The 26,743-nt window shown below is 37.5% G+C and overlaps 2 protein-coding genes across 3 annotated transcripts; one reads left to right on the top strand and one right to left on the bottom strand.

Moving 5' to 3' along the window:
• CEBPZOS (CEBPZ opposite strand) lies at positions 1-12,005 on the top strand. 2 transcript variants are annotated; one of them, XM_022574079.2, is made up of 5 exons: positions 4-66; positions 2,582-2,697; positions 3,761-3,805; positions 4,447-4,531; positions 6,009-12,005. In XM_022574079.2, exons 1-4 carry the CDS (start codon positions 38-40, stop codon positions 4,527-4,529), a joined length of 273 nt encoding a protein of 90 aa, XP_022429787.1. In that variant the 5' UTR covers positions 4-37; the 3' UTR covers positions 4,530-4,531; positions 6,009-12,005. The 2 variants fall into 2 exon arrangements, with proteins under 2 accessions (XP_089779413.1, XP_022429787.1); XM_089923287.1 differs by lacking the exon at positions 6,009-12,005 and having other exon boundaries at positions 1-66; positions 4,447-4,924.
• Positions 4,402-26,724, bottom strand: CEBPZ (CCAAT enhancer binding protein zeta). The gene is made up of 16 exons (XM_022574070.3): positions 26,525-26,724; positions 21,933-23,422; positions 16,972-17,203; positions 16,230-16,419; positions 14,731-14,819; positions 12,416-12,469; positions 11,774-11,876; positions 11,596-11,664; positions 9,988-10,054; positions 8,678-8,778; positions 8,172-8,229; positions 7,670-7,857; positions 7,152-7,241; positions 5,694-5,752; positions 5,514-5,595; positions 4,402-4,710 (listed from the first exon to the last, which is right to left on the bottom strand). Exons 1-16 carry the CDS (start codon positions 26,678-26,680, stop codon positions 4,571-4,573), a joined length of 3,168 nt encoding a protein of 1,055 aa, XP_022429778.2. The 5' UTR covers positions 26,681-26,724; the 3' UTR covers positions 4,402-4,570.
• Between the last annotated feature and the right edge of the window lie 19 nt (positions 26,725-26,743).

Below are 26,743 nucleotides of genomic sequence, written 5' to 3'. Positions count from 1 at the left end.
CCAACCCGGGGGGGCGGGGCTCTGCCAGCCCTGGAGCATGCGCAGCCCGGCGAGTACGTACCTCAGGTAAGGCACACGTGCGGGTCTCTTGCTCGCTCAGCTGCCTCCCTTGGCAGGTCTTCAGAGCGGGGAGCAGAGCAGGCTTTTGGGGGGACCTCGGCAGAGTTCTGGGGCGATACGAAGAACACTCGGTGTCACTGTATCCGTCCGCCCGAGGGGCGCCGGCCCGGCCCGAGTGTTTCCGGGTCGCTCAATGACCTTGGCGCGGCACCGGTGCAGTGCTGCTTGCGCTGCGCGTGTGTCGGCGCCTGGCTGGGAGCCCGGGTGGGGGCGAGAAGCCGGGTTTGGGGGGGAACCGGGGCACCGGAGATGCGGTGGCCGCGAGGGGCTGAAGATCGCGGGTAGCCTCCCCGAGGCCACTCTCGGAGGCGTCGGTGGTTGCTTGGCGCTTGACCGTGGGAACCTGGAAAAAGTGCCCTTGTAATTGAACCGGGGGTCGTAGCAGGGAGACCTTGTCCCACATCTGGAGTGTGAGGAAAGACCTTGCTGTTTGAAATGTTGCCTGGAGATGCTGAGCCGCGTCGATCTCCAGCTTTGGTGCATAGACGAGGGGTTTTCGGACGCAAACATTGCACATTTGTCTTAAGCTTGTGCACCCTAAGTCAGCTTCTCAGCCCAGTGTGATGTAACCTCATGACACACAGCCCTGCTTTTCTTCGAGCCCATCAGAGGACTGCTTCATTTTAAACTTCACCTGAGTTCCATCCTTCTCCAAAATCTTGTCTAGTCTTAACTCCGCCTCTGCCCGTTAGTAACCTAACTGTCGTGGATGGCTATGCCTTTGGTGGTCTTTATCAAATGGGTTTTATCAGTCATTATAAACACCTTTTCTGAAGTTGAGGGACTTGGAATGTAAAATGTATGTATATCCGTTTTTAAGAAAGGTAAATGTTTTACTATACAGTTACTTGGACTTTGTTTTTTGAACCCTTATCCTCTCTCCCTCCCAACAAAACAAAGCAAAATTCTACTTGGAGTCCTTACACTGAGGATCTGGCTGCAGGCAGGCTTTGTTTTGTTTTGTGTTTCACCCTTTGAACATTAAAAATAACGCCAGGAGAGCTCCCTGTACTGATCATGGCTTATTTCCTGTCAGTTATGTACAGCATAGTAGTAGACAAAGCAAAACAAGTCTCCTACTCCCTCACCGCCTCTTGGTTATGTGTAAGTTCTTTTTTAACTTCCTCCACTTCACTTCTCTTAGGTAAGAATAATAAAGTTTTAATCTTTTAGTCCCCAGGGTGATCACATTATCAAAATGAGAGAAGGGAATCTGGGGGCTGAGGGGGAGGGACACCTGGTTACAATATTAGTAGGATAATCCTACCAAAGTAGGGTATTTAATTATGCCCACCCTCAGACATTGTGAAAAGGAGTTAAAATTGAATGGAATGAGCGGGAGAGCTGGAGCTGTAGAGTATTAGAGAGGAGGTGCCACCTCACACGGAGAATGGAAAAGTGTTACAGAGCATACACAGGACAGTGTTGAAATCCTGAGTTTAAAAACCACTGCTCTCCTGTCCTTCCTGACTTTGATGGGCACAGCCAAAAGGAAAAAAAAAAAAACTTGGGTTTACATTTCATAGATTAAGTCATATATGCTATTTTCTTCACTTGTTATATAGCCCTTTCCTTGTTAGCTTTTGCTTTAGTGAAAGAGAATAGACTTAAGCCCTTCCTTCTGACTGGCTTTTATTTTAATTATAGGAAGAGAATCAAGATTTGAAGTCTAGTTTTGCCACTTACTGGGTGATGGTGGTCAGTGTTCCCCTCATGTGGTCCAGAGGCCTCTTGTATAAAAGTCACTTGGAGTTGCCTGCAAAAGGGCAGATTACTGGGCACCAACCCTAGAGTTGCTGAATCAGAACCTGGGGATTGGGGAATTGCTCTCTGAGGCCGAAGAATGTGCATTTCTAACAAGCCCTTTGGGTGACGTAATTAGTTTGCAGCTTAGAATAGCAGCTCCTCAGGAACAAGAACCAGTTTATTGCTCAACTTTATATAAAATGCCCAGAACTGTGGCACATAGTTCAGTATGTTGTATAAATAAATGAAAACTTCTAGCTGTAAAACATGTACAACGACTTGCAGAAGAACCATACTTTTGTAGGGTACTTCATAAAGAACTTCACATATTGTGCCCATTAGATCATATCTTATTTAATTCCTAGTTCAGCTAAAAAAAAGTTTTACCCTAACTCCCACCATTCTATATTCTTAGGCAATTTAAAAATCTCAGTTCCATAAACTGTTAGTTCCTTTCACAATGCCTTCCATTTTGTCTCCGCGCTGTGCTTTCTCCAGTCATGTCTTTGGTTCACTTGTGCCCCTTAGGCATGGAGGTTGAAAACTAGGAAAGTGAGACATGTCTAATACAACTAAGGATATGGTAACTTTAGGGTTTTATTTCTATATAATCATTCAAACTATGGGAATGAATTGGCAGTTATTTTTATAGAAGTGGTACTAAGCTTGTATATGCTTATTCAGGTTTACATTTATTTGTTATTGTTAAACTTAGGATGGCCCGTACTATGGATCCACTGGCAAAGAAGATCTTTAAAGGAGTTTTAGTAGCTGAACTTGTGGGCATTTTTGGAGCATATTTTTTGTTTAAAAAGATGAACACAAGCCAAGGTAATCATAATTCAGAAATTAGTGTTTTGTAGGGGGGTGTACAGTTTGCTTATGCATTTTAGGTTAAATGGCTTCTTTAGAGAAATTGCCTTTTCAGATTCAGTATATTGATATTAGCCACTTTATAGGCACAAGGGGAAGAAGCTAGGTGTTAATTATTATAGAATAAATTACTCTTCTCCCTAAAAAAAAAAAAATTAATGTTTGTAGACTAGGGAAAATGTTTCTTACTTCCATGGATTTTACTAATGGGGGGCATAGAGCAGTGTCCTTGGTCTGGCTTAGCACAGATGGAAAAAATCCAGCCTGCCCATTACACCTCATTGTTTGGTAAGACTGAAAAAGCAAGAGGTAGCATAGCTGAATTGTCAAGTAACCAGTTTCTCAAGCTAGCAGAGTGCTTCCTCTGCATCAATACTAGCCACTAAAAGCCTTTCCCATGCCACTGGCCATCACCAAAAGTGCTTTGTCATTTTGTGGGGGAAATTTTATATTAGCGCCTTCAACTTTTAAAATCAGAAAGTGCTACTTTCTCTTTCCCTAAAGCAGGGAATAGTAGTCCTGGGGTGGTGGCCATCTTTGAAACTTGTCATTTGCCTTCTTAACGGATGGAAGGGTATAAAAGAAAACATCCAAACGGTATTTAAAAGCAAAGTAAAGTTTAAGATCACTTCAAAAATTGGGTGTAGTGAAGTCTTATGTCTGATTCTCTAAAAAGGTAAAATGGCATCCATAAAAACAATTTATAAAATTACACAAGGGAATTTCACATTAACACTGAAAATTTGCTTTTAAAGACCATTTCAAAATAAATTACATCATATATATAGGCCAAGTTTTAAAAACTCCAAAATAACTAGGGAAGGCTACATATAAGGTTTAAGTGCAATTTACACCCTATTTAAAAAGATACAGTTCCTGGATTACCAAAGAAGGACTTTAACACAAATTTCTAATTTATAGGATTCCTATCTTATAGACCCTAAAGCTAGCACTAAATTATGGCTCCATGTGTTAAAACAATGAATTTCTAATCATACCTAATTTTAAGACTTTTCTTTAGATTTCAGGCAAACAATGAGCAAGAAATTCCCTTTCATCTTGGAAGGTATGTTTTTCCTTAAGTGAAATTAAGAGTACAAAACAACTTCTTCAGGTAACCTTTATAAATTGTTTCTTTATGACCAATTAAGGGCTAAATGGCTTCTTAATTTTGTGATGCCAGTTTCCAAAAATACTGTTCATTTCTATTTTCACTCCTTCTGAGAACACAGTGGAGAAAATTCTCATCCCAGTTAGCCAATGGGTGAATCCAGCTAACAGGCTGGATTCTTAATTCTTCCAGTGGGTTAAGAATGTAGACTTTGGAATGAGACATATCTGAGTGTGATGGAATCAAATCCACAGCTTAAAACTTAAAACCAATCTCTGGTTTGCGAACGAGCTTTTTCTTTCTCCGTCAAGTAGAGATAATGATGCCCATCTCATGAATTGTTGTAAGGATTAAACAAGATAACATTATGTAATTACTTCACACAGTATCTGGTATAAAGTAATGCTTAGTGAATAGTGTTCATTACAATGATTAGCAGAGATGCTAGAGCTTATATACAACACATGTATCCTACTGTCATCCTTTTCATTTTACCATGTAGAAATAAGGGGAAAAAAGCTTGATTTTTTTCTCAATATAGTTTAATTTTAACACTTTTACATGATTTCATAAATGACAGCTATTTCTATTTATAGTTTATTACAAATCCACTGAACACTCTGGAATGTATGGCATCAGAGAGCAAGATCAAGAAAAATGGCTGAACAGCAAAAACTAGGAGTAAGTAGAATTTTAACTTGTAATTTACTTAGAAAACACTCATTTTCTTTGCTTTTTAATTTTTCGAGTGGTTTTTGGCCTCTTCTTTCTAAAATTTTTCTTCCTCTTGATGATGCTTTTCACATCTCTGTTGTGTAACCAGTCATCGCGTTCAGCCTCCCACCTAAGCTGTTTGAGACCTTTGAGGAGGGAGAAAAAAGATAAGCACGTTGTAGACTCTTGGAGGCCCCACCAAACATCCTAATAGGAACTTCCAGTCTGCCATGACCTACAGTCATTTCCCATCCACTACGCAAAGCCCTCCTTGGTTGTTGCTTTCCTTCCATATTTACCGTCAAAGATTTACTATTTACAGCAAAGGAACAAATGCTTCACAGATTTTATTTCCCCGAACACTTACTGGTGAAAGAAGAGCAGCCAGTAACTATCAATATCAGAAATAATTAAAATGCCTATATTTATAAAGTTACTTAGCAAATTCATATTATATAAAAATAGCCTGCTTCCATAAAAAAAAAAAAGTAACTTTTGTAGGCTGTAGTCTTTTTCTGTAGTATAAATACTTTTTAATCCCATGTGCTCTGCAGACAGAGGTGAAAAAGCCATTCTTTTCAGGTTGTGAGGAACCATTTATCCCTTCTTACTATAAAAAGGTCCTCCAGGGCTTCCCTGGTGGTGCAGTGGTTGAGAGTCCGCCTGCTGATGCAGGGGACATGGGTTCGTGCCCCGGTCCGGGAAGATCCCACATGCCGCAGAGCGGCTGGGCCCATGAGCTATGGCCGCTGAACCTGCGCGTCCGGAGCCTGTGCTCCGCAACGGGAGAGGCCACAACAGTGAGAGGCCTGCGTACCGCAAAAACAAAAAAAAACAACAAAAAAAGGTCCTCCAGAAATAATTCAGATTTTCAGAAATTCTAAGTTAAAGCCAAAGTTAGTTAACCTAATTCGAAGTTAAAACCTAAATAAAAATTCAAGTTACTTACTTGCATTATCTTTGTTAGCCATGGCATTCATGCCAATGTTATCAAACTTGGATCCCATATTTTCATCCAACAGGTGGCCAAACTTTAAAAGAAAAAAGGGGGGCATGCATGTATTAGAAAACTTAAAAAACAATGTATCAATAGAATAGCTAAGTGCTTAAAGCAGAACATTAGCCTTACCTCTTCAGCAGATACAAATAGGTTGGAGTCATTGAAATTTCTTTTTTTTTTTCTTGGTCCTTAAAAAAGAGTATAAGTCTAGATTATTAAATTGTAAATCCAATGATTTTGGATAAATATAATCTTCAACATAGTTTTGTTAAAAATATATATATATTTGGGTTAAAACACACAATTATCTTCTAGTATCATTAGGTAGCTGGCGTTTAAAGACAGAAAAATAACTTAGAAGTTAGTATAAGGTTTTTTTTTTTTTTTAAGTTAATATCCTAAATAGGACTGTTCAGGTGACAGCAGTGTCTTCCTGTCTTTCAGATTTGACCATCGATCAAAGTTCGTCCTATTTCATAGTATCAGGCAAGATTACAATTCTAAAGTTGACATGGATGGATTTTAGACTATTTAAGTGTAAACTCTAAGTCAGAGGTTTCGTTCTAAGAAATTGATGGAAGGTTTGTTTATTATGTGATAAATGGAGTTTTGTTTACTACTCAAAATAAACCTGTTCTTTAAAAAAAACTCCCCTATAATTCTAAACATATAAACCTTTCAAAATAGATAAGATAGTAAAATATCTATTTTTAATATTTATTACATTTTTTCTTTTCCATTATAGTTTATTACAAGACATTGAATATAGTACCCTGTGCTATACAGTAGGACCTTGTTTATCCAATTTATCCTCTCCTCCTTTGCCCTTTGGTACCACAAGTTTTTCTTCTATGCCTGTGAGTCTGTTTCTGTTTTCTAAGTAAGTTCATTAATGTTTATTACATTTTAACTCACACTATCTAAAACTATATTAACTAAAAATATTGCTTTTATCCATTTTCACTTTACCTGAAACAATACTTAAAACTCTACATCAATGTCTCTACTAGAGCCACTTTGGAATAAAATTCGTCATAAAACATTTATTGTGCTTTCTACATTTTTATCAAAAACTTAATATTGTCACCTGATATAGTACTTTTTTCCTTTTATTAGCACCGTAGAAATTACACTAAAAGACATAATCTGTTACCATATACTTTAAAAATTCCTATCTGTTTTATATATTTTTGAGGTTATAATCATTTTGTCATGGCAGATCTCATTAAAAAAGGAAAATGAAGTTAATAAAGAGCATGGGTTTTTAGATGGGTCAAATGGGAAGGATAAGAGTTGACAGAGAAAAGGAAAAAGGCAACAGGTGTCTATGGAAAATCCATGGCTTACGTATTATTGAATGGTTTAAACATGAATGAAATGATGATCTAGAGCTATTTAAATGAGAGGAGTGAATTTGGGAAGAAAAAATAATTGAAGGTGGATGTGAGAAACAACATTTTTCATATACTAAAAATATGTTTAAGACTTCTTATCCATTAGAAAAGTTAATTTCCCAAAATGATAATGAACAATAGCTTTCCCATACTCATTGCTTAGGTTTAAAAGAGACTCAATACATTTTCTTACCTTGAAATGACCCAGCAAAGTCAAAATCATTTGCACCTTTTCTCTTGCTTTTCTTACTATTGACTTTGAAGCTGACATCATCATCAAGTTCTGTTACCAAAAAAAACACCGCTGTTATTAAGCAATTTAAGAAAACAGTAGAACTGCTACAGGGCTATGATGATGAATATTAACTTTTAAGAACTACAAATTACCATTACCAACATTTTAAAAAGGCAATATAACAGCTCGACAGGTATAGAACAGATAGCCTCATTGCTGATTAAAATAAAAGCCCAAAACAGAAACTCAACTGCTGATAAAATAAAAGCCCAAAACAGAAACTCAACTGCTGATAAAACAACAAAAAAACCCTTCAGTTTCAAATGAGAGGAGAAAAAAGGTCCTCTTTAAATTTCTGTCTGATCTGAATATTAATCTGAATACAGGGTAATATTAAAAAACCTTCAACAGAAAAACTAGCCTATGCTGAGGAAGAAAGCTCCAGTTTGTTTTTGTCTTATATTTTAAAAGTTTACCTGGAATGCCCTCATTTTCATCATCTAACACATCCATGAATGTTCCTCCATCTTCCTCAATTTCACTAAATTCTTTATTCATACTTCCTAAGGAAACTTCATCATCATCCAAATTACCAAGGTCCTCATCTTCTGAATCTTCATCTTCTAAGTCATCCTTAGCTCCTTTTGCTTTCTTCTTCATGTTGCTGAAGAAAAACAACAACTTGAAATGTAAAAGAGGACTTTGTTTTCTCAAGTATGTTTTGGTGACCAGCAGGGCATTAGGCTGTTAACAGAATTCAAAGGAGAGTGACAGACAGCTCAGAGCCTTTATTTAATATACTAACGGGCATTATAAAGGTCCAAAATGAAAGTACTGTGTCCACTTCCCAAACTTCCTTCAATACCTAATACCTTTCTCCTATACAACACATATTCCTGTCCTCCACTGTTCCGAGGGACAATAATTTGAGAAATGCTGGGAAAAGTTAAAAAAAAGAACTGAAGAAAAGTATTTTACCTAGCAAAGTCAAGGTCATCCTTTCCAGAGGTGAAACAATTATCATCTTCAAACATGTCTGCCAGAGAACAATATACAAACTGTAAGATGTAGCAACAAAGCTGACATGTCTTATATTTGAATCAATCAACACATCATGATTTGGCTGTTCATGATAAGTAAACACCAAAATGATATACATTTGACACTGCTGGTGTTTTATTAATCTAAACAAACCCATGAATATGCTGACCTTAATTAAATCCCTAAACTAAATGCGTTCCAGTTAATTTTAGCTTCTTTCTAGTTCTTTTATGGAAAGAGGGAAAATATCAAATAAAACAATATTTAGCAACTGCAGACCTTTTTACTCCATTAGAACTATTTATGTGCTTATTTTTAGTAGGTGTAATATGATATGCAACATGTGAGCTCAATGTAAGCTTATCTAATTTCCCATTTTATTTTCGGTCTAAATGCCAATAAAATTTTTCTAACTCTGTGGATTATAAAGGTAAACAAATTACCAATCATCTTTTCAAATTCCTCATCATCCACATCTTCTATACTTTCTTCATCTTCATTCCGTTTTTGTTTCAGTTTAACACTAGCAACTTTTTTATAATACCTAAAATAAAATGCATGTTATATATTTGATAATTTTATCATAGGGCCCATTTTACTATAATCAAAGCACCTATGGCCAGTGTCACAAACAAGTGTAAAAACTGTTAACTCAGCTGGATATAAATGACTAAAATCTGTACTTATTATAGAAAAACTAGTTTAGAATTCAAAACAGTTGAAAACTTTTGAAACGTGAAGTATAGTAAATTTCAATGATTTAGGCTTGGTTCTTCATAAAAACACCTTAACTCATCTTAATTAAATGGCACCGTAAAAGGTTGTTTTAGCATCAGCACGATTGCAATGATACAAGTATTCGAATATTAGAAACTGGGGCTCTAAATGACCTGTAATCACAATATTTTATCAGTTAGACTTTTTCTTCTATCAGGGTACAGTGAAACTTAGCATTTTGCAGATGGGATCATAGCCTCAACATTGTTTACACAAAAAATTTTTTAAAAAAGCAAACCAGGGACTTCCCTGGTGGCGCAGTGGTTGGGAATCCGCCTTCCAATGCAGGGGACACGGATTCAAGCCCTGGTCCAGGAAGATCCCACATGTTGCAGAGGAACTAAGCCTGTGCGCCACAACTACTGAGTCTGCGCGCCACAACTACTGAGCCCGTGCACCTAGAGCCTGTGCTCTGCAATGAGAAGCCAGCGCACCGCAACGAAGAGTAGCCCTCGCTGCAGCTAGAGAAAGCCCGCACACAGCAACGAAGATCCAGTGCTGCCAAAAAAAAAAAAGGAGCAAACCAAATCGAACCCAATTACCCAATCAACCAGATGAGATAATAGTTCCTTTACTATTACAAGGCATTAGTTTTAATACTAGTAGGTTTAGGACTTATCTCCACAGTAGTGCAGTGTTTTGCTAATTCTACGCAGAGCCATGTTTTGGACAAATAACTCATGAGTTACAGATTTAAGCCTGTAAGAAAATTACTAGAGTAAAAAAACTTTTTTCAAAGTCAAGGTTCTTAAAATTTATGCTAAATTATTAAAAACAAAACCCTCAAATTTACTTGTTTTAGTTTCATTTATACATCTCAACATTAGCAAAATGACATTTATAAACTCCCCTCACAAAAATGGATTGACATATCGTTCACCCTTTTCAAGACAGGCCTATGTTAACAAAGCATTTATGGAATCTAAAAATTTTAAATTTAACAGTTCTCCAAATGAAACAGTATTAAATATATTACCTGTAGAAAAACACTTCATCCTCTGGTATTTGACTTTCTTCTTTTGCAAGGAACTCCTTACTGTTAACTAGGAAAACAAGTTAAGAATTTTATTTAAGTAATTCTTTTTATGTTATTCAAGCTCTTAAGACTAAATACAGAATACCTATAATTCTTCAGAATCTCAAAGATTCTAAAGTCTCATAATGTGAGGAAGTTGAACAGAAGGCATCTTATGAATTTATTTATTTATTTATGGGCTGTGTTGGATCTTCATTGCTATGCACGGGCTTTCTCTAGATACAACGAGCAGGGGCTACTCTTCGTTACGGTGCGTGGGCTTCTCACTGTGGTGGCTTCACTTGTTGCGGAGCACAGGCTCTAGGCACGCAGGCTCAGTAGTTGTGGCTCACGGGCTCTAGAGCGCAGGCTCAGTAGTTGTGGCACACAGACTTAGTTGCTCTGCGGCATGTGGGATCTTCCTGGACCAGGGCTTGAACCCGTGTCCCCTGCACTGGCAGGCAGATTCTTAACCACTGCGCTACCAGGGAAGTCCCTGGACAGAAGGCATCTTATACTGCAAAGGACAACCTCTGGAAAAGTCTGTGTGGAGGAAAACCAACATTTGAAACTTCATCGGCTACAGTACAGTTTGTAGCCATCAGTGCGTCACAGTGAAAGAACAGGGTTCTCTTGTCCTCCAATTGCATCCAGGATCCAAATTTCAAGAGAAACAAAGACTCAAAAGAGTTCTCTCAATAATCACTTTAAACTCGTCATTTTTCACCTTGGAAAAATGACAACAATGCCTGCCATTCTGGGAATAGGAAGCAAACACAGAAGTATCCACAATTTAAATTAATACTGAGGAAAACTAAGAAACAAGAATAAGGAACTACAATATATTAGTGTTTCCTCATCAGAATAAAAATTTCAGGCTCATCTTGGTTAAAAGAGTATTTGGCTTCTGATTCCAACTTTAACTTTGGGCAAGTCCTTTTATGTCTCTGGACCTCTGTGATATAAGTTAATTAGAAATTAAATGATTTATAAGTTGTAACTGAACCCTAGACTGTGAAAAAAAAGGAGCTGGGATCTAGTATGTAAAGAAATACCTGCTGTGAATACAAAAGCAGAATTAGATCCACAAGATTGGTACCAAATACCTGTTGAAATAAGTTTAAAATGAGGCTCTGTGACAAAATCTGTTGTGGGTATTTCCACCAAGCCCATTAGAGAGCTTAAAACGGTCTGAGCTGTAAAAGGTAATTATATATGGGGGGTGGCGGGGGCAGTGTCACTGATAAAGCTATAGCTTTACCTATAGATGATACAAGAATGGCAAATGCTAATTGATGAAGATGGGTGATGGTTATGGGTGGGGTGGGGTGGGGTGGGGTCCATCATATCACTTGTGTATATATGCTTTGGACGTTTGAAATTTTCTGGAAAAAAAAAAAAGGCCCAATCTCAGTAAACTTGAAAATGCATACCAATCTTGGCAACAAAGATGGATAATATCTCTGGTGCTTAGGTTTTACTCTGATAAAGTAGAGCAAAGAATAACACAATTTATGTGTTACTGACTTGTACTATTGTCAGGTTCAACTGTACAGGCTTTATACTTACCAGCAAGACTACGAATATCCTTCATAAAATGTTTTCTTTTTGGCTGCATCACAACACTGTCTGTGTTTTCTGAAATGTAAAATCAAGACAGTGTAATGTAAAACCCAGTTATATATGCTCATGTTGTTTATTGAATGTTAACAGGGAAAGCCAAAAAATTCATCAACTAGAAGCGTACCTTTGCCTTTATGTGGCTTTGGATTTCGGTATACAAATCGATCCAAGAATCTCATTAGTGTGAAATCCTGTAGTGGATCCCCTGAATACTCAACATAATTTCCCTGAAAGGTAGGGGGAGGGAATTAAGAAATTATATATATACATCCAGAGAAAAAACAAAAAGAAAAGCATAAACATCTATTACATTGCTTCGAAGGCACAAATATGCAATAAAAGACCCTTCAAATATCCCTCTCATGCATGTTATTCTTTTCTTGAAGAAATTAAACACACACTCATACATATTCTACAATGCACTGCTGATTTTATGAATAGTCAAATAGTATTATGTAGGTTATCTAACCATTAACCAGGAACCAAACCCCGACTGGCAAACACGATAAAGGGGAAAGGGGAGGGCAATCTTTCTTCAGGAGCAAAGCCAGGATGTAGTAAATAACTCTTGTGGTTTTGTAATATCCTATATTTCCATTCATCTCAGAGTGGGAAGAATTATCTGCTGCTCTGTATCAAACAAGTCATTGCTCCTTTACAACAGCAGAAAAATGTACATGATTCTATCTAGTAAACACTGACTAATTATTATCTAAAACTGGATTATTTTCTTTAATTTCTTGTCTTCTGAATATTTGAGACTTACCTGAAGGATAGTCTTTGCAAAAAGGGCCACAGAGGGATGAAAATGCTCAGAAAGCTAAAAAGAAAAATGTGAAATAAGGTCAACTCCTACCACAGTTGCAGATTATTTAAGAAAATACAAAAAACTGAAACTTAAGCCGATACATCAGAAGAGTGATTCAAAATTTTGGTCTCAGGAACACTTTATATACTTAAAAATCAAGGACCTCAAGAGCTTCCGTAATTTAAGTGGGATATATCTATTGATATTTACCTTATTAGGAATTACAACAGAAAAATTTTAAACACTTATAGTTCATTTAAAATTAACAATAGGGCTTCCCTGGTGGTGCAGTGGTTAAGAATCTGCCTGCCAATGTAGGGGACACAGGTTCGAGCCCTGATCCAAGAAGATCCCACATGCTGTGGAGTAACTAAGCCTGTGCGCCGCAACTATTGAGCCTGTGCTCTAGAGCCCACGAGCCACAACTACTGAGCCAGCGTGCTGCAACCACTGAAGTCCGTGCACCTAGAGCCTGTGCTCCACAAGAGAAGCCACTGCAATAAGAAGCCTGCGCACCTCAACAAAGAGTAGCCCCCGCTCGCCGCAACTAGAGAAAGCCCGTGCACAGCAACAAAGACCCAACGCAGCCAAAAATAAGAAAATTTTAAAAATAAAAAAAATTAACAATAAACCTATTACATATTAATATAAATGTTTTATGAAAAATAACTTTCAGAATAAATATTAGTGATAAAAGTAGCATTATTTTACAGTTTTACAAATCTATTTAATGTCTGGTTTAACATAAGAGTGGATTCTCATATCTGCTTCTGTATTCCATGTTATTTTAGTTGAAGTATATGAAGAAAATCTGGCTTCACACAGATATATAGTTGGAAAAAAGAGGATTAACCAATAGTCTTTCACATAATTGTGGGTTTTTTTCCTTCGATACTATACAAAAATTGAAGATTAGTTGCAGTATGGAATCTGAAACCCTATCAATCAGCTTTTGGTACTTGCTACTTAAAATTAACTGTTCTACAGTGAATGGATCTTTTATCCATGCTTGACTTCATAACACTGTATTAGTCATATGGAAAATACTGACTTTGTGAGTTATGCAATTCTTCCAAATGCTGGTCACATTTCATTCAGTATCACAAAAATCACATTGTATCACCACTCCTTTCAATCAGAAAAGGTATTGAGAAACTGTTAAGCTCAAGATGGTGGTTACAGGAGTTCTAAAATTTTAACCTTTGCTTAAAAGCTTGAACTTTATCATTGACAACACATACTGTCAGCTGTTTTGATTGAAGTAACAGGTTCACGTCATTCATTTTCAAGAAAATATCTCCCAAATACCCAAGTCTGAGTGACCAGCCTGTCTGTCAGCCAGACAGCTTAGCTGCGTTTCCAACAACTACACAGGCACTTTTCCTTGAGACATGAGACAACCCTCATACTTAGGTCTGCAGCAGAGTGTGTTATGTGTTGTTTTATATATATACACACAGAACATTAAAAAGACATGTATGTACTCTGGAGTCAAGATAATAAAATCAACAGTTTTTCCTGCCTCATCATTCTTATGTGATACTGGCTTTTTTCCCCCGCTGCAAGTATATGGCAATGAAGAATGTAATGCCCATGAGTGCAGCTTGGTACTACTGTCTGTATTTGCTTTAAGGCACCAGCAGTTTTATCCATTTCTTTAATACCATCAGCGCCACTGTCAATATTGACAAAGGCAAATAATGTCCTGGTATCACTATGAAAGTAGTTGTGAACTTGCAGACTCGCTAACAAGGTGTCAGGGACCCACAGGAGTCTGCATGGGTAGACACTTGCTTTAGCAAAAAAAATCATAGAAAGCTTATTAGAAATATGCGTTCCTCTCACATATTTAAAAAGTAACTTTGCTTGCAAAAAGTTCTATTATCACAAAACCTTTCAGAGATATCTAATGCATAAAGCAAAATTTATCCATTTTACAGAGCCATTATATGCAATAGTGTGCTTACAAAAAGCAAAATTTACTTATAGCCATGTATAACATCCTTATTTTGCATGCACATTATTTAAGATTTTCTACACGTGAATATAGAAATGTGTAAATTTAATGTTTTTCAGAGGCAACAGAAATATGGGTTATAAGGCATTACAGCCAGGTGACATACTTCAAATTGCTTTCTTCTGCCAATTAATGTCTAAATAACTAAACTCCTATATTTATCACTTATAAGAAAAATGGAAACTTCAAGGTGTTAAATCCATGGGGGCAAATATATAGCACAGTTGAATTAAGAGACAATTTGAAATTATTTTACCTTTTTGAGTTCCCAAAGACTTGTATTTTCAGCTCCACAGAACAAAGGGTTTCTACTGAATGGATCATATGTGTTTAACTGTTTGCCACCTGAGAACACAAATATAGTATTTCTCAAATGCTCTATTCCTAGCCCAAGAGGTCACTACACCCACTGGGATCAATGCTGTCACTGACAATTATTAAGTATCAGCATTTTTAGTTAGCCAGGCATCCTACCTAGAATAAAAACTCCAAGCCACCAGAATTTATCTTGGTACCTAAGCTAGCATTTGCTATTGAGTAAACCAGGCAGCATATTTATCCCAACTACTAAAAGCCCCCCTTCAAAATTTATCCCCTTTCAAACAGGTACCCATTTCTCGGTCAATTAGGTCATAAGTGTTAAGATGACAAATGACCTGAAGATGAAACAGGTCTAAATTCTTTTGGAGCTTTACAGTACACTGAATGTTTATCATTAAATTATGCCCAGAAGTAAGTCTCACTTGGAACAGGTTTTATATTATCTTCTTCATGTTTTTAGCAACTCTGGATTAGAAAATTTAAAACAAGGAAACTTCAGAACACGCAAGGAACTGTCTACTTCACAATGCACGTGCTTGTCATCCTTCTAAAGGATTATTCCCAGTTTAGCCTTCAGGGCAACTGATGGATTCTTTTAAAAACTTCCTGGTGGCTACCATATTTCTCTTTTATACTTCACAAGCAAACTAAAGTTCAGAGAGATGAAATAATTTGAACAAGAGTCCCACAACAAGTTTGAAGAAATGGGTCTGGCACCTTTCTTGATCCTCAAGGCTAGTGTGCTTTTCTTTACAGCCTCAAATGAAAAGCCTGCATTTCTAAGATTTCTTTTGGCTCTAATAATCTATTAATTGACTTAATTCAGTTTGTGTGTATGGAAAACATAGTTTCTATATCAAGAATGTTTTCAATCCTAAAACATTAAGGAACTACAGAGGGTAAACATGATGCTTGAACAAAGTAACCACAAGTTCCACACTATTCACAATATGTAACCAAATACCTCTATAAATCAAACTTTGTGTACACATGTGTTGTTTTCATATATGTTCCATGCAAGAGGCCTTTACATGTACAGATAAAGATCAAGAAACTAAAACTCATTCAAAAGTATAAACTTATTACACTTCAGCTGAAGGAAAAGAGATCTACTGTGCATCTAACATGGCCACATTTTTCTCACTAAATCTTCACAGCTCCAAAAGGTATCTGCTTTAATTTCTAAGATTTAAATTATTTTAAAAGATGTATTTATTATCTGTAGTACTGTTCATAAGTAAGTCAATGATTCATTATATTAAAATTTACTTCTAGGATCCTAATTATATCTGGTTATGAGTGCTCCCATCTGAAATAAAGCAATATTGAGGACTTCTAAAATGGTATAATATTAATTTCTATTAAGATTAAAGGGGAATCCAGTTCCTTGGTTTAAAAATTCAAGAAAATAATTTAAAGATTTAAGAAACTCACCTTTCAAATTATCAAAGTGCACCCAAGAAGCAGACTCTAACTTTTTGGTTTCCACATGACGTTCAGACACAGTTTCTTTCATCTCAACTTTTTTCATGGTATCTGTATCTGTTTCTTTATCTGCATCAGTGAATTTTTCTGTTTCTTCATCATCTCCTATGTCAATAAAATTTTCTTCCTCATCAAACTCCTAAAAAAAAATGGTTTAATGAATCTGGGTTAATCAATGAGAAAAGTATTCAATTACGTGAAGTAGTTTTGAAGATCTGTTTATTGCAATTCTGATGAAACATGAAAGTTCCATCAATGGAATTTAGAATGAGAGGAGGCCACATTCTTATTCCTAAATGTAACAGAGTTAAGTTTTGAGCCAAGAATCCCTGAGACTTTGAAAGCATTCAGCCCTCAAATGAATTTTTGAGTTGTTGTAAATAACCGTACGAGGTAGGTGCTATTATGTCCATTTCACAACTGAGGAGACAGGCTTAAGAGATCTATTAGCTCTATAACTGTAACTATCTCATATAATCACATTTTAGGGTAGTTTCTTATGTGTAAAGGGGTGAAGCAACATGCCCACCTAGTAAACTGTACACCTGGGACTAAAATCCAGGTCAGTCTAATTCCAGGACTCACACTCTGCTCCAGAGAACTAAGTAAGTTATTGTCACTGAAGCAAAGAAGAAAAATACCAAATATATTTCAGAACCCACTCGATTTAAAAAGCAATTGTAAAATATACCGGAGGATCATCTAGTTGACTTCTTAAACCTGGTTTTGCTTTAAGGATCTCAGACACGAGATATAAAGCTCCACATATGAATGGCGGCATCTGTTCACATGTAACTTGAAGTAACCTCTTCACAAAAGCCTTTACCCTCCGCAACACGATGTCAGCTTTCAGAGACTTGTAGACAAGGTTAAGAAATATGGCTTGCTTAGAACACAACATTAACCCCGGATCCAGCATCTTCCTGCAAAACAGAAACGAGATTGTGTGTATTCATAAAACATCCCCATACCCAGCAACTGCTAGAGGCAACTACTAACCTCATCTTAGTCAGGAATAACCTTGCTGCTTATTTTAGAACAAGAGACCATTTCTGCCCTAAGATGGAAGATGGAAGTCAATGACCAGAATAGAAAGAGTGATGATAGTACCAGGGGGAAGAAAAGCCACAGAAGCACGACTTTCTTTTTTGTGTGGTTTCTTTTCTCTTTTCCAAGTGGTTTTCTATTCTCTAGACCAACAGGGCACAGCCCTAACAGTATAATTTTTCATATAGATAAAGAACTCCACACGGAAGCCTAATCCAAAACCAAACAGTGAAAACTGACCTATGAAAGCAGTCAACTAGACCAGGGTTCTTATCCTTGCATCACTACCTACTAGCTGGGGGACCAGAGGCTGCCTCCACATGACTCTAGTGAAGACTGTACATGTATAGTAGAAAACTGAATGGTGAGAATCTCTTGTTCAATGTACTACCTGTGTAAATCCTTCCTATACATTATTCTGTGCCCAGAATGCTACTCTCCAACTGTCTGCACATCCATAGGTTCCTCCATTATTCTCTATCTCAGTCCCACGTTTATCTTCTTTTTAGTTTAACACCTTTTGTTTCCTTTCTCTTTTTCCCCTCGAAGTCCAATGGAACAGGGACTGTGCCTGTGTTATTCACTGTTGTAACCCCAGTGCCTGGCACTTAATAAGCACTCAATATTTGTTGAATAAGTGGTTCATTCCATGGCAAGTGCTTGTTCAATATCTCTCGTGACTGAGGACTGCTCACTCTCACTCTAGGAGCACAATCCAATTTTGGACAACTCACTTTTGCCAGAAAACATCTTCTTTATCCACAGCTGAAATTTGCTCCTGTGTAATTTCCAACCATTAATTTACTACTGCCTTCTGAAGCAACACAAGCAACAAGAGCAAAGTAAACAAGTGGGACTACATAAAACTTAAAAGCCTTCTGCACAACAAGGGAAACCACCAACAAAATGAAAAGGCAACATATGGAATGGAAGAAAATATTTGCAAACCATGTATCTGATAAATGGTTAATATAAAAAATATATTAGGAACCTCATACAATAGCAAAAAACTCCCAAATAATCCAATTTAAAAATGGGCAAAGGACCTGAATAGAAGTTTGTCCAAAGAAGACACACAAACGGCCAAAAGCTACGTGAAAAGGCTCTCAACACTACTAATCATCAGGGAAATGGAAATCAAAATCACGTCGAGACATCAACTCACACCTGTTAGGACGGCTATTGTAAAAAAGACAGGAGTTAACAAACATTGACAAGGATGTGGAAAAAATGGAACCCTTGTACACTGTTGGTAGGAATACAAATTGCTACAGCCATTATGGATAACAGTATGGCAGCTCCTCAACAAATTAAAAATAAAACTATCATATGACCCAGCAATGCCACTTCAGGGCATATCTCCAAAGGAAATGAAATCAGTATCTCAAAGAGCTACCTGCACTCCCACATTCACTGCATTATTCACAATAGCCAAAGTATGGAAACAACCTATGTGTGTGTCAACAGATGAATGGATAATGAAGATGTGGTATATACACACAATGGATTATTATTCAGCCACAAGAACGAAGGAAGCCCTTTTTGTGACATGTATGAACCTGGAGGACATTATGCATAGTAAAAAAAGAGAAAGACAACTACTCTAATGTTATGTATATGTATATTTTTAAAAATATGTATATTTAAAAAAAAAATCAAATTCATAGAAACAGGGAACAGATTGGTAGGGGGTGGGGGAATGGGGAGATGTTGGTCAAAGGGTGTAAGCGTTCAGTTGCATGGTGAATATAGTTAATAATACTGTATCGAGTACTTGAAATTTGCTGAGAATACATCTTAGGCATTCTCAACCCCTCCCCCCAGTAGTAACTATGTATGTGAGGTGATCGATGTGTTAATTAACTTGATTATGGTAATCATCACAATGGATACATGTATCAAATCTTCATGTTGTATGCTTTAAATATATACAGTTTTATAGGTCAACAAACTGGTTAAAAAACCCACAACAAAATAACCTAATTATATTTTTACACGACAGCCTTTCAAATACTTGACCATTTACTATAGCTATTATTTGTCCTTCTCTCCCCCAAAGTCTCTCTTCTGCAGGCTACTGAGATATTATCTCATACAATAATTTTTAAATTCTCTCTTTATCCTGTTTGCTGAATCCTAGAGATGCTCCAAATGGTCTGGACCCCCAGACATTAGGACACCCAGAATTAATACAATCCTCCAGATAACCACTCCAAAAGTGGAATCAATCCTTTTGTTCTAAGCACTTTAATTTTTTTCTACTAACACCAGAAATGAAAATATTTAACCTTGTGAGGCATTTTCATATTGCTCACATATCTAGTTTTCCCCATTTGTCAGTTCCACAATTCTAGTACCTATTGGTGATATTCTGAGAAAGTCTATGTTATTCATATAATCTTTGCTATTCCACTTTCTCTCTTCTCATTTGAATTTTCAACATTGCCATCCATTTTGGCACTCATTTTAAATCATAAGTTCCATTACGCATCAAGAGAAAAACTTGAGAATTTAGATGGTTGTTGTCTCCACCATTTGACCCAGAATATGTTCCTGAAGTTTTTGATAAATCACGTTTTTGTAAACCAAATCACTTCTTCATTTCTTTTACCCCTCAACTAATATCAGGGAATTTTTATTTAAAGGATTTTTAATAAAACCAAGAGAAAATAAATACTTTAAAAAGGCTTAAAAGCCCTTTGAGGGAATCCATCTGTGAGAGCTCTTGACAAACAGTAATTTAAAGAGTTTAGGAATGTACTCCTCAGAGATGTTAGACTGTTGTGTTAAACTCTGAGATGTTAAACGGATACTAGAAATATGTTTTTTTGCAATAGATTCCACACACTTTCTAAAAATTAGAAATTCTTATGACCCTCAAAAGTTACCAAAAAACCTAATCCTAAAACCTCTACATTTTCAGCCTTGGAAGTCTTTCCAAACTAAAAAAAGTTTTAAAGTATTTATTACTTTATTTTTATTTATTTAGTTTTTGCGGTACGCGGGCCTCTCACTGTTGTGGCCTCTCCTGTTGCGGAGCACCAGCTCCGGATGCGCAGGCTCAGCGGCCATGGCTTACGGGCCCAGCCGCTCTGCGGCACGTGGGATCTTCGCGGACCGGGGCACGAACCTGTGTCCCCTGCATCGGCAGGCGGACTCTCAACCACTGCGCCACCAGGGAAGCCCCTGCTTTATTTAAAAAAAAAAACTAAAACAATTCTTTTTGGCCACAGTGTGTGACTTGCGGGATTCTTAGTTCCCCAACCAGGGACGGAACCCAGGCCACGGCAGTGAAAGCGTCAAGTCCTAACCACTGGACTGCCAGGGAATTAGGGTTACGGTACTTTAAAAGACTGTAGACTCTTAAGAGTTGTGGAAAGGCCTCTGAGATTCTTTTTAGTGTATCAGTGCAATCAGGGCCATGAAACACCATGAACTCCAAGTCAGTAGGCCTGGATTTGCCACCTAACTTGGCCTCATACTGTCTGTGAGACCTTGCATAAATTATTGTACCTCACAGGCTGGAGAGCTGTTAAGAGGATTACATTTAAGAAATGTATGTGAGTAGTAATAATAATAATGATGATAATGGTAGCAGCCAGCATTTACAGAGCACTTACTATGTTGTTGGGCATTGTTAAATTCATACCATACACTGACGATGACATGGGTTTACAAATACATTAACTCCTTAATCTTATTAAAACCCCAGTTCTGTCATTTTTTAGCTGTGTAACTATGGGGAAGTTTCATAATCTTCATAATAACCCTATGGGATAGGTGCTTCCCTTGACATTTTATAGATGAATAAAAGCACAGTAAAATGGGATTGATCATGTTTACCAATATGGTTTTAATGAGGATTAAGTAATTTGTCCAAAGTTACACAGCAAGCTAATGGCTGGTATTCAAATCCAGGTCATGTAGCTTAGGTCCAAGATATTAACCACTATGTTACGTTTCTCACAAGATATACGTATGTAAAATTAGAAAAACTTATTAGAAGGAAATACATAGCTTGTTGGTGTACTTCAACAGTTCCCAAGTGTACAAACTGTTCAAAATATCAGCCCTCAGTGGGTGCACTGCAGGACAGTTGCAAAATTCAGTGAATCTAGTACCAAAGTCTTAATCCCAATATTTAAGAAAAATTCCAAAACTGCAACCCCCAACCCTCCTATCTAAAAACATTCTTGTTTACCATTTGTCCTCCGCAATTTGAACGAAAGTGCCTCTAGAGGTGCGAATTTTGTTCACTGTGCTATATCCCGAGTTCTGGAATAGTGCCCAGCACATAGTTGACACTCAAAAAATTCTTGTTGAATGAATGACTAAATGGCTGTGCGAAGGACAGGAGGAAAGAAATACAGGACCGAGGATGGGGACTTCTCAAAATAAAAAATAATAAATGACGTATTCAAAACATATAATACAGATGCCCAACAGGGAACCAAAGATTAAATGACTCAAAGTTGGTGAATAGCAAGTTGCTGAGAGGGGCCAAAGATCCTACTTTCTAAGTCTTTCTATTGCCCCACAGAGGGGCACTGCGTTATATTAGACCACATTACTTCTCATTCACACACTGGAATAGTAGGTACTTACCGATATAATGCTGCATAATATCGATCTGATATCGTCTGCTGAGAATTCATTACTTGGAAGAGCAACATTAAAGCCTGCACACTGGTATTAAAATTCACAATATGCAGCACTTTGAACAGCGTGTCAACCTGCTCCCTCACTTTGTCATCACCAGTCTGCGCATAGGGATATGCCCTATTCACTCCTGTTAAAAGGGCACTGAGCATTTTTGACTCAATATCTTTTTTCTTGATGCAAGTCCGAAAAAAACAAAAATAAAGAGTTATTAGTTTGTTAGCTAATTCACTTTCTTCATGGGAGAGGGCCATTTGATTTAAAAAGCAAATTGCATAATACTGGGCTTTGGAGCTGATATTTGAACGGAAAAGCAGTCTTTCTACTTCACTACACACAACTCCTTTCATGTTGGGATGTTTACAAAGCAATGTCTCCAATAGATGGGAGGCTTTGGTGGCTATTCTGTTCTGAGGATCTCCCAGTTTATTTACCACCTGCACAAGAAGGGCCTTTTCTTCCTCGGGTTTGTTACAAAGAAGCTCATGAGCCACTACAAGGGCTCGAATTTTGGTGGTTACTAATGAATCATGACTTAAAGTTTCTAAGACTTGCACAAATTCAGCCACTAAGTGTTTCAGCTGGTGTTCAAAATACCATAATATGAGTCTTCTATCTCTTGAGTCCTTGTTGCCACTGGACAACTGTTCTAGTCTGTTGAAAGGATGCTGGCTGAAAATCCGTAGCTTTCGACTGTCTGGCAAAAGGTCTGTAATGAGTAACTCTTTGAAAGTATCCAAAGCCATGAGGCACTGCTGTTTGCTGCCCTTCTTTTTAACAAGGTTCAGGAGAGTTTCTACAAACTGGAGTGTGTGAATAGCATCATCCTGAATAAGAAGAATCATGGCTGCCATTCTGTCACCTAGCGTCCCTGATGACACAATTGCCTTCATCCAGGTAGAAGAGGCTCCCTTTTGATTATTTGTCTTGCTTTTGAATAAGTTGATTTCATGTTCATACAACCTCTGAGCCAAGGTTTTGTACTTAGACACAACATCCCGTGGCTGGGGTCCCAAAGAGTATTCATTGCTATACTCCAGATCATACCATTTGCCTCCAGACTTAAGTAACAATGTCCATCTCTCAAAAAATTCAAAGATCTCCTGTTGCTTATCTCTCCTTGCTTTTGTTATGGCACTGCTGTTCTCATCAGAATGTTGTTCTGGCCTCTTCTTATTTTTCACCTTACTTTCACTTTCTGCTGTATTTTGCTTTTTATTATCTACTTTAGATACTCTTGCTTCTTTTTTGCTGCCTTCTTGTTTTTTAGCTGGTTGATCTTCTTCAATTAAGAAAGCTTTTGCATACTTGGCTAAACTAAGATTCTGAATAAATGCTTCCAATTCACCCTGCTGAAGATCATCAATTGCTCCTTTTTTGCCTCCATCCACCACTTCCTCATTCTCATCCAAAGCAGTCAGCATAAGGTAATCTTGCTGCATAAAAATATAAGTTAAAAATAAGTTACAAATCCAACAGTTTAGTTAAAACCTCAAAAGCTAATTTGATACCTATATCCTTGAAATCAATTATCCATGAAATTGAGTTATCACAGTATTGCCTAGGCTCCCACCTACACCCAAAGTACTTACTTGATAGATCAAAGATTTAAATGTGAAAAATAAAACCATAAAGTAATAGGAGATAGCACAGCATAATTAAAAAAATAATTCCAGGGACTTCCCTGGCGGTCCAGTGGTTAAGATTTCGCCTTCCAATGCAGGGGGTGTGGGTTCAATCTGCTGGTTGGGGAGCTAAGATCCCACATGCCTTGTGGCCAAAAAAACCCCAAAACATAAAACAGAAGCAATATTGTGACAAATTCAATAAAGACTTTAAAAATGGTCTGTATCAAAAATAACTTTAAAAAATAAAAATAAAATAAAATTTTTTAATTAAAAAAATAATTCCAGAGTAGGGAAAAATCTTTCCAAATGTGACATAAAACTCAGGGTCCATAAAGAAAAGAATGGATATATTTATCATTCTCTTACAGACAAAACATATACAAAAATTGAAAGACAAATAATAAGCTGGAAAAAACAACTGGCAACTCATATCAAAGTAATTTGGCTTAATATGTAATATAAAAGTTCCTATACATCAGTTAAGGAAGTGACAAACCAACAGAAAGATGTGCAAAGGATATAAACAAACGGTTCATAGAAAAAAAAAAGTGGTTCTTTAAAAATGTGAAAAGATGCTCAACCTCACTGACATTTAAAGAAGTCCAAATCAGAACCACAATGATACATCTATTTTTTAATCTGCCAGAGAAGCAAAGATAAAATTAAGACAGGTGGTGTTGGGGAAAGGGTGGAGGAAAAGGCACTTTCCTAAATGGCTGATGGAAGTATAAACTGGCACAACTTCTATGGAGAGCAATTTGTCAACTTCAGTCAAAATACAAGACACATCCTTTGACCCAGCAGTTCCATTTCTATAAATTTAGGTTATGCATACACTTACAAATGTGGAAAAAGACATATATGTTCAAGGTTATTTACTGAAGCATTATTTAAAATTGCAAAAGACTGGCAACTTAAATATCCACAATAAATGGCTAGTTAGATAAATTAAGAAAATGATGTTATGGGCATAAAACCAAAGACAGAACTTTATACTGATGTGCAGGGATCTCTAATAAAACAGTAAGAAAAAAGACTTAAAATATTATACAGTATGGTACCTTTTGTGTAAAAAATAACAAACATAGGTGTGTGTGTGTATTTGCTTGGAAGATATAGAAGACACAAAAATAATTGCTTCCTGGAAGGGAAACTGCATGGCTGGAGATAAAAGTGGGAAAGAAGATTTTTCATCATGCACCCCCCTCCTTTAAACAAAACAAAACAAAGCAAAAACCAAAAGAAAGCTTTTCGTAACATGTGCATATATTATGTACTCAAAAATTAAATACAAGGGAGACGCAAGAGGGAAGAGATATGGGAATATATGTATATGTATAACTGATTCACTTTGTTATAAAGCAGAAACCAACACACCATTGTAAAGCAATTATACTCCAATAAAGATGTAAATAAATAAATACAACCCAAGTACAGAGCAAACTGAATCTGCCCCAGTAAGTTGCATTTCTCCTGCCTCTAATCGCTCATCCTCCCCCTCCCCATGTTGCCCAGAAAGTCTAGTCTGTAAACAAAACATTTAATAAAAAGCAAAGCTCTGTCACATATTTGCTACAAATCTTCTAAGGTTTCCCATCAAATTCAGAACATAAGCCCATCTTCTTACCTCTCTGACCTCATTTCTTTTTTTTTAAAACATCTTTATTGGAGTATAATTGCTTTACAATGTTGTGTTAGTTTCTACTGTATAACAAAGTGAATCAGCTATACATATACATTTATCCCCATATCTCCTCCCTCTTGCATCTCCCTCCCACCCTCCCTATCCCACCCCTCTAGGTGGTCGCAAAGCACGGAGCTGATCTCCCTGTGCTATGTGGCTGCTTCCCACTATCTATTTTACATTTGGTAGTGTATATATGTCAATGCTACTCTCTTACTTCGTCCCAGCTTACCCTTCCCCCTCCCCGTGTCCTCAAGTCCATTCTCTACATCTGCGTCTTTATTCCTGTCCTGCACCTAGGTTTATCAGAACCATTTTATTTTTTTAGATTCCATATATATGTTAGCATATGGTATTTGTTTTTCTCCTTCTGACTTACTTCACTATGTATGACAGACTCTAGGTCCATCCACCTCATTACAAATAACTCAATTTCGTTTTTTCATGGCTGAGTAACATTCCATTGTATATATGTGCCACATCTTCTTTATCCATTTATCTGTCGATGGACACTTAGGTTGCTTCCATGTCTGACTTCATTTCTTACTGCTCTCCTCTCACCTCACCTGCACTATTTTTATTGTTCCTGGAACTACAAAACCGAAAAGGCTCACTCCCTTCTTTCCTTCAATTTTCTGCTCGAAAACTCGGGGGTGGCTCCCCCGATCACCTCGTTTAAAACTGTAACGCCTCTTCCATTTATTATCCTCCCTCCCCGTTTTAATTTTCTCCACTCAGCGTCTGATATACAATGTATTCCAAAGTTTGGTTACTGTTTCTTTGCCTTAATTAGGATGTAAATTCCAAGAGCGCAGAGAGCTTCTTGGGCGTAAACTGAGCGTGTGGGTGTACTTTGTGAGAATAGAAGTTAAATTCCAATACCAGTGGGGCTCCAAACACTGATATCACGAGGTCAGGACCAAAAAAAAAGGTCAGTCCTCTCCGACCTGATGGAGTACCAGTTATACTACGTCAATAAAATGAGATGACGCCTACATTCTAAGAAGAGACACGGCATAAAAACGTTCAATTCTAAACTTTTCTCTTGCAAAGAGCAATGGGAAAGAAGTGCGGGAAGCGCACCGAGCACATTTCGAAACTGGGATCTGGGTCCACGACGCCCTCCCACTCTGCAGCTCGGGGGCTGCCGCGCCACTTGCCCGCGCCACTCGCGGGACCACTCCACGCGCCTGTGTCTCCCTTCTCCTGGAGTCCAAGGCCATTACCTTGGTGCCTCCGAGCCGTAAAACCTCCTGCAGGGAGAACCCATCGTCGGCTTCATCGTTAGCATCCTCGTCGTCCTCGTCCGGATCTTCCACCGCTTCCTCCGGGAGCCAGGGCCGCTTGGCGTGGAACTCCAAAGGTTTCTCAGCAGCCGCCATGGCAAGCAAAGCTCAAGCGCACGGCCCAAAGCTTCCTTCCGCTTGGCCGGGTGACGTACTTCC

Source organism: Delphinapterus leucas, chromosome 13 (genome assembly GCF_059928025.1).
Source record: "Delphinapterus leucas isolate spDelLeu-1000000601 "Yukka" chromosome 13, BTC_Dleu_Yukka2, whole genome shotgun sequence".
NCBI lineage: Eukaryota > Metazoa > Chordata > Mammalia > Artiodactyla > Monodontidae > Delphinapterus > Delphinapterus leucas.
The sequence above is the reverse complement of the archived record's forward strand: the minus strand, read 5'-3'. Positions and strand labels throughout refer to the sequence as shown.

What these genes read in the sequence shown, in the direction of transcription:
- CEBPZ (XM_022574070.3), bottom strand. Translation starts at nt 26,680, where the DNA reads ATGGCGGCTGCTGAGAAACCTTTGGAGTTCCACGCCAAGCGGCCCTGG. An exon ending in TACGGCTCGGAGGCACCAAG is followed by an intron (nt 23,423 to 26,524) that starts GTAATGGCCTTG and finishes ATTTTTATGCAG; the next exon opens with CAAGATTACCTTATGCTGAC. An exon ending in GATGACCTTGACTTTGCTAG is followed by an intron (nt 7,858 to 8,171) that starts GTAAAATACTTT and finishes GTTTTTCTTCAG; the next exon opens with CAACATGAAGAAGAAAGCAA.
- CEBPZOS (XM_022574079.2), top strand. Translation starts at nt 38, where the DNA reads ATGCGCAGCCCGGCGAGTACGTACCTCAG. An exon ending in CCGGCGAGTACGTACCTCAG is followed by an intron (nt 67 to 2,581) that starts GTAAGGCACACG and finishes TGTTAAACTTAG; the next exon opens with GATGGCCCGTACTATGGATC. An exon ending in AAAGATGAACACAAGCCAAG is followed by an intron (nt 2,698 to 3,760) that starts GTAATCATAATT and finishes ACTTTTCTTTAG; the next exon opens with ATTTCAGGCAAACAATGAGC.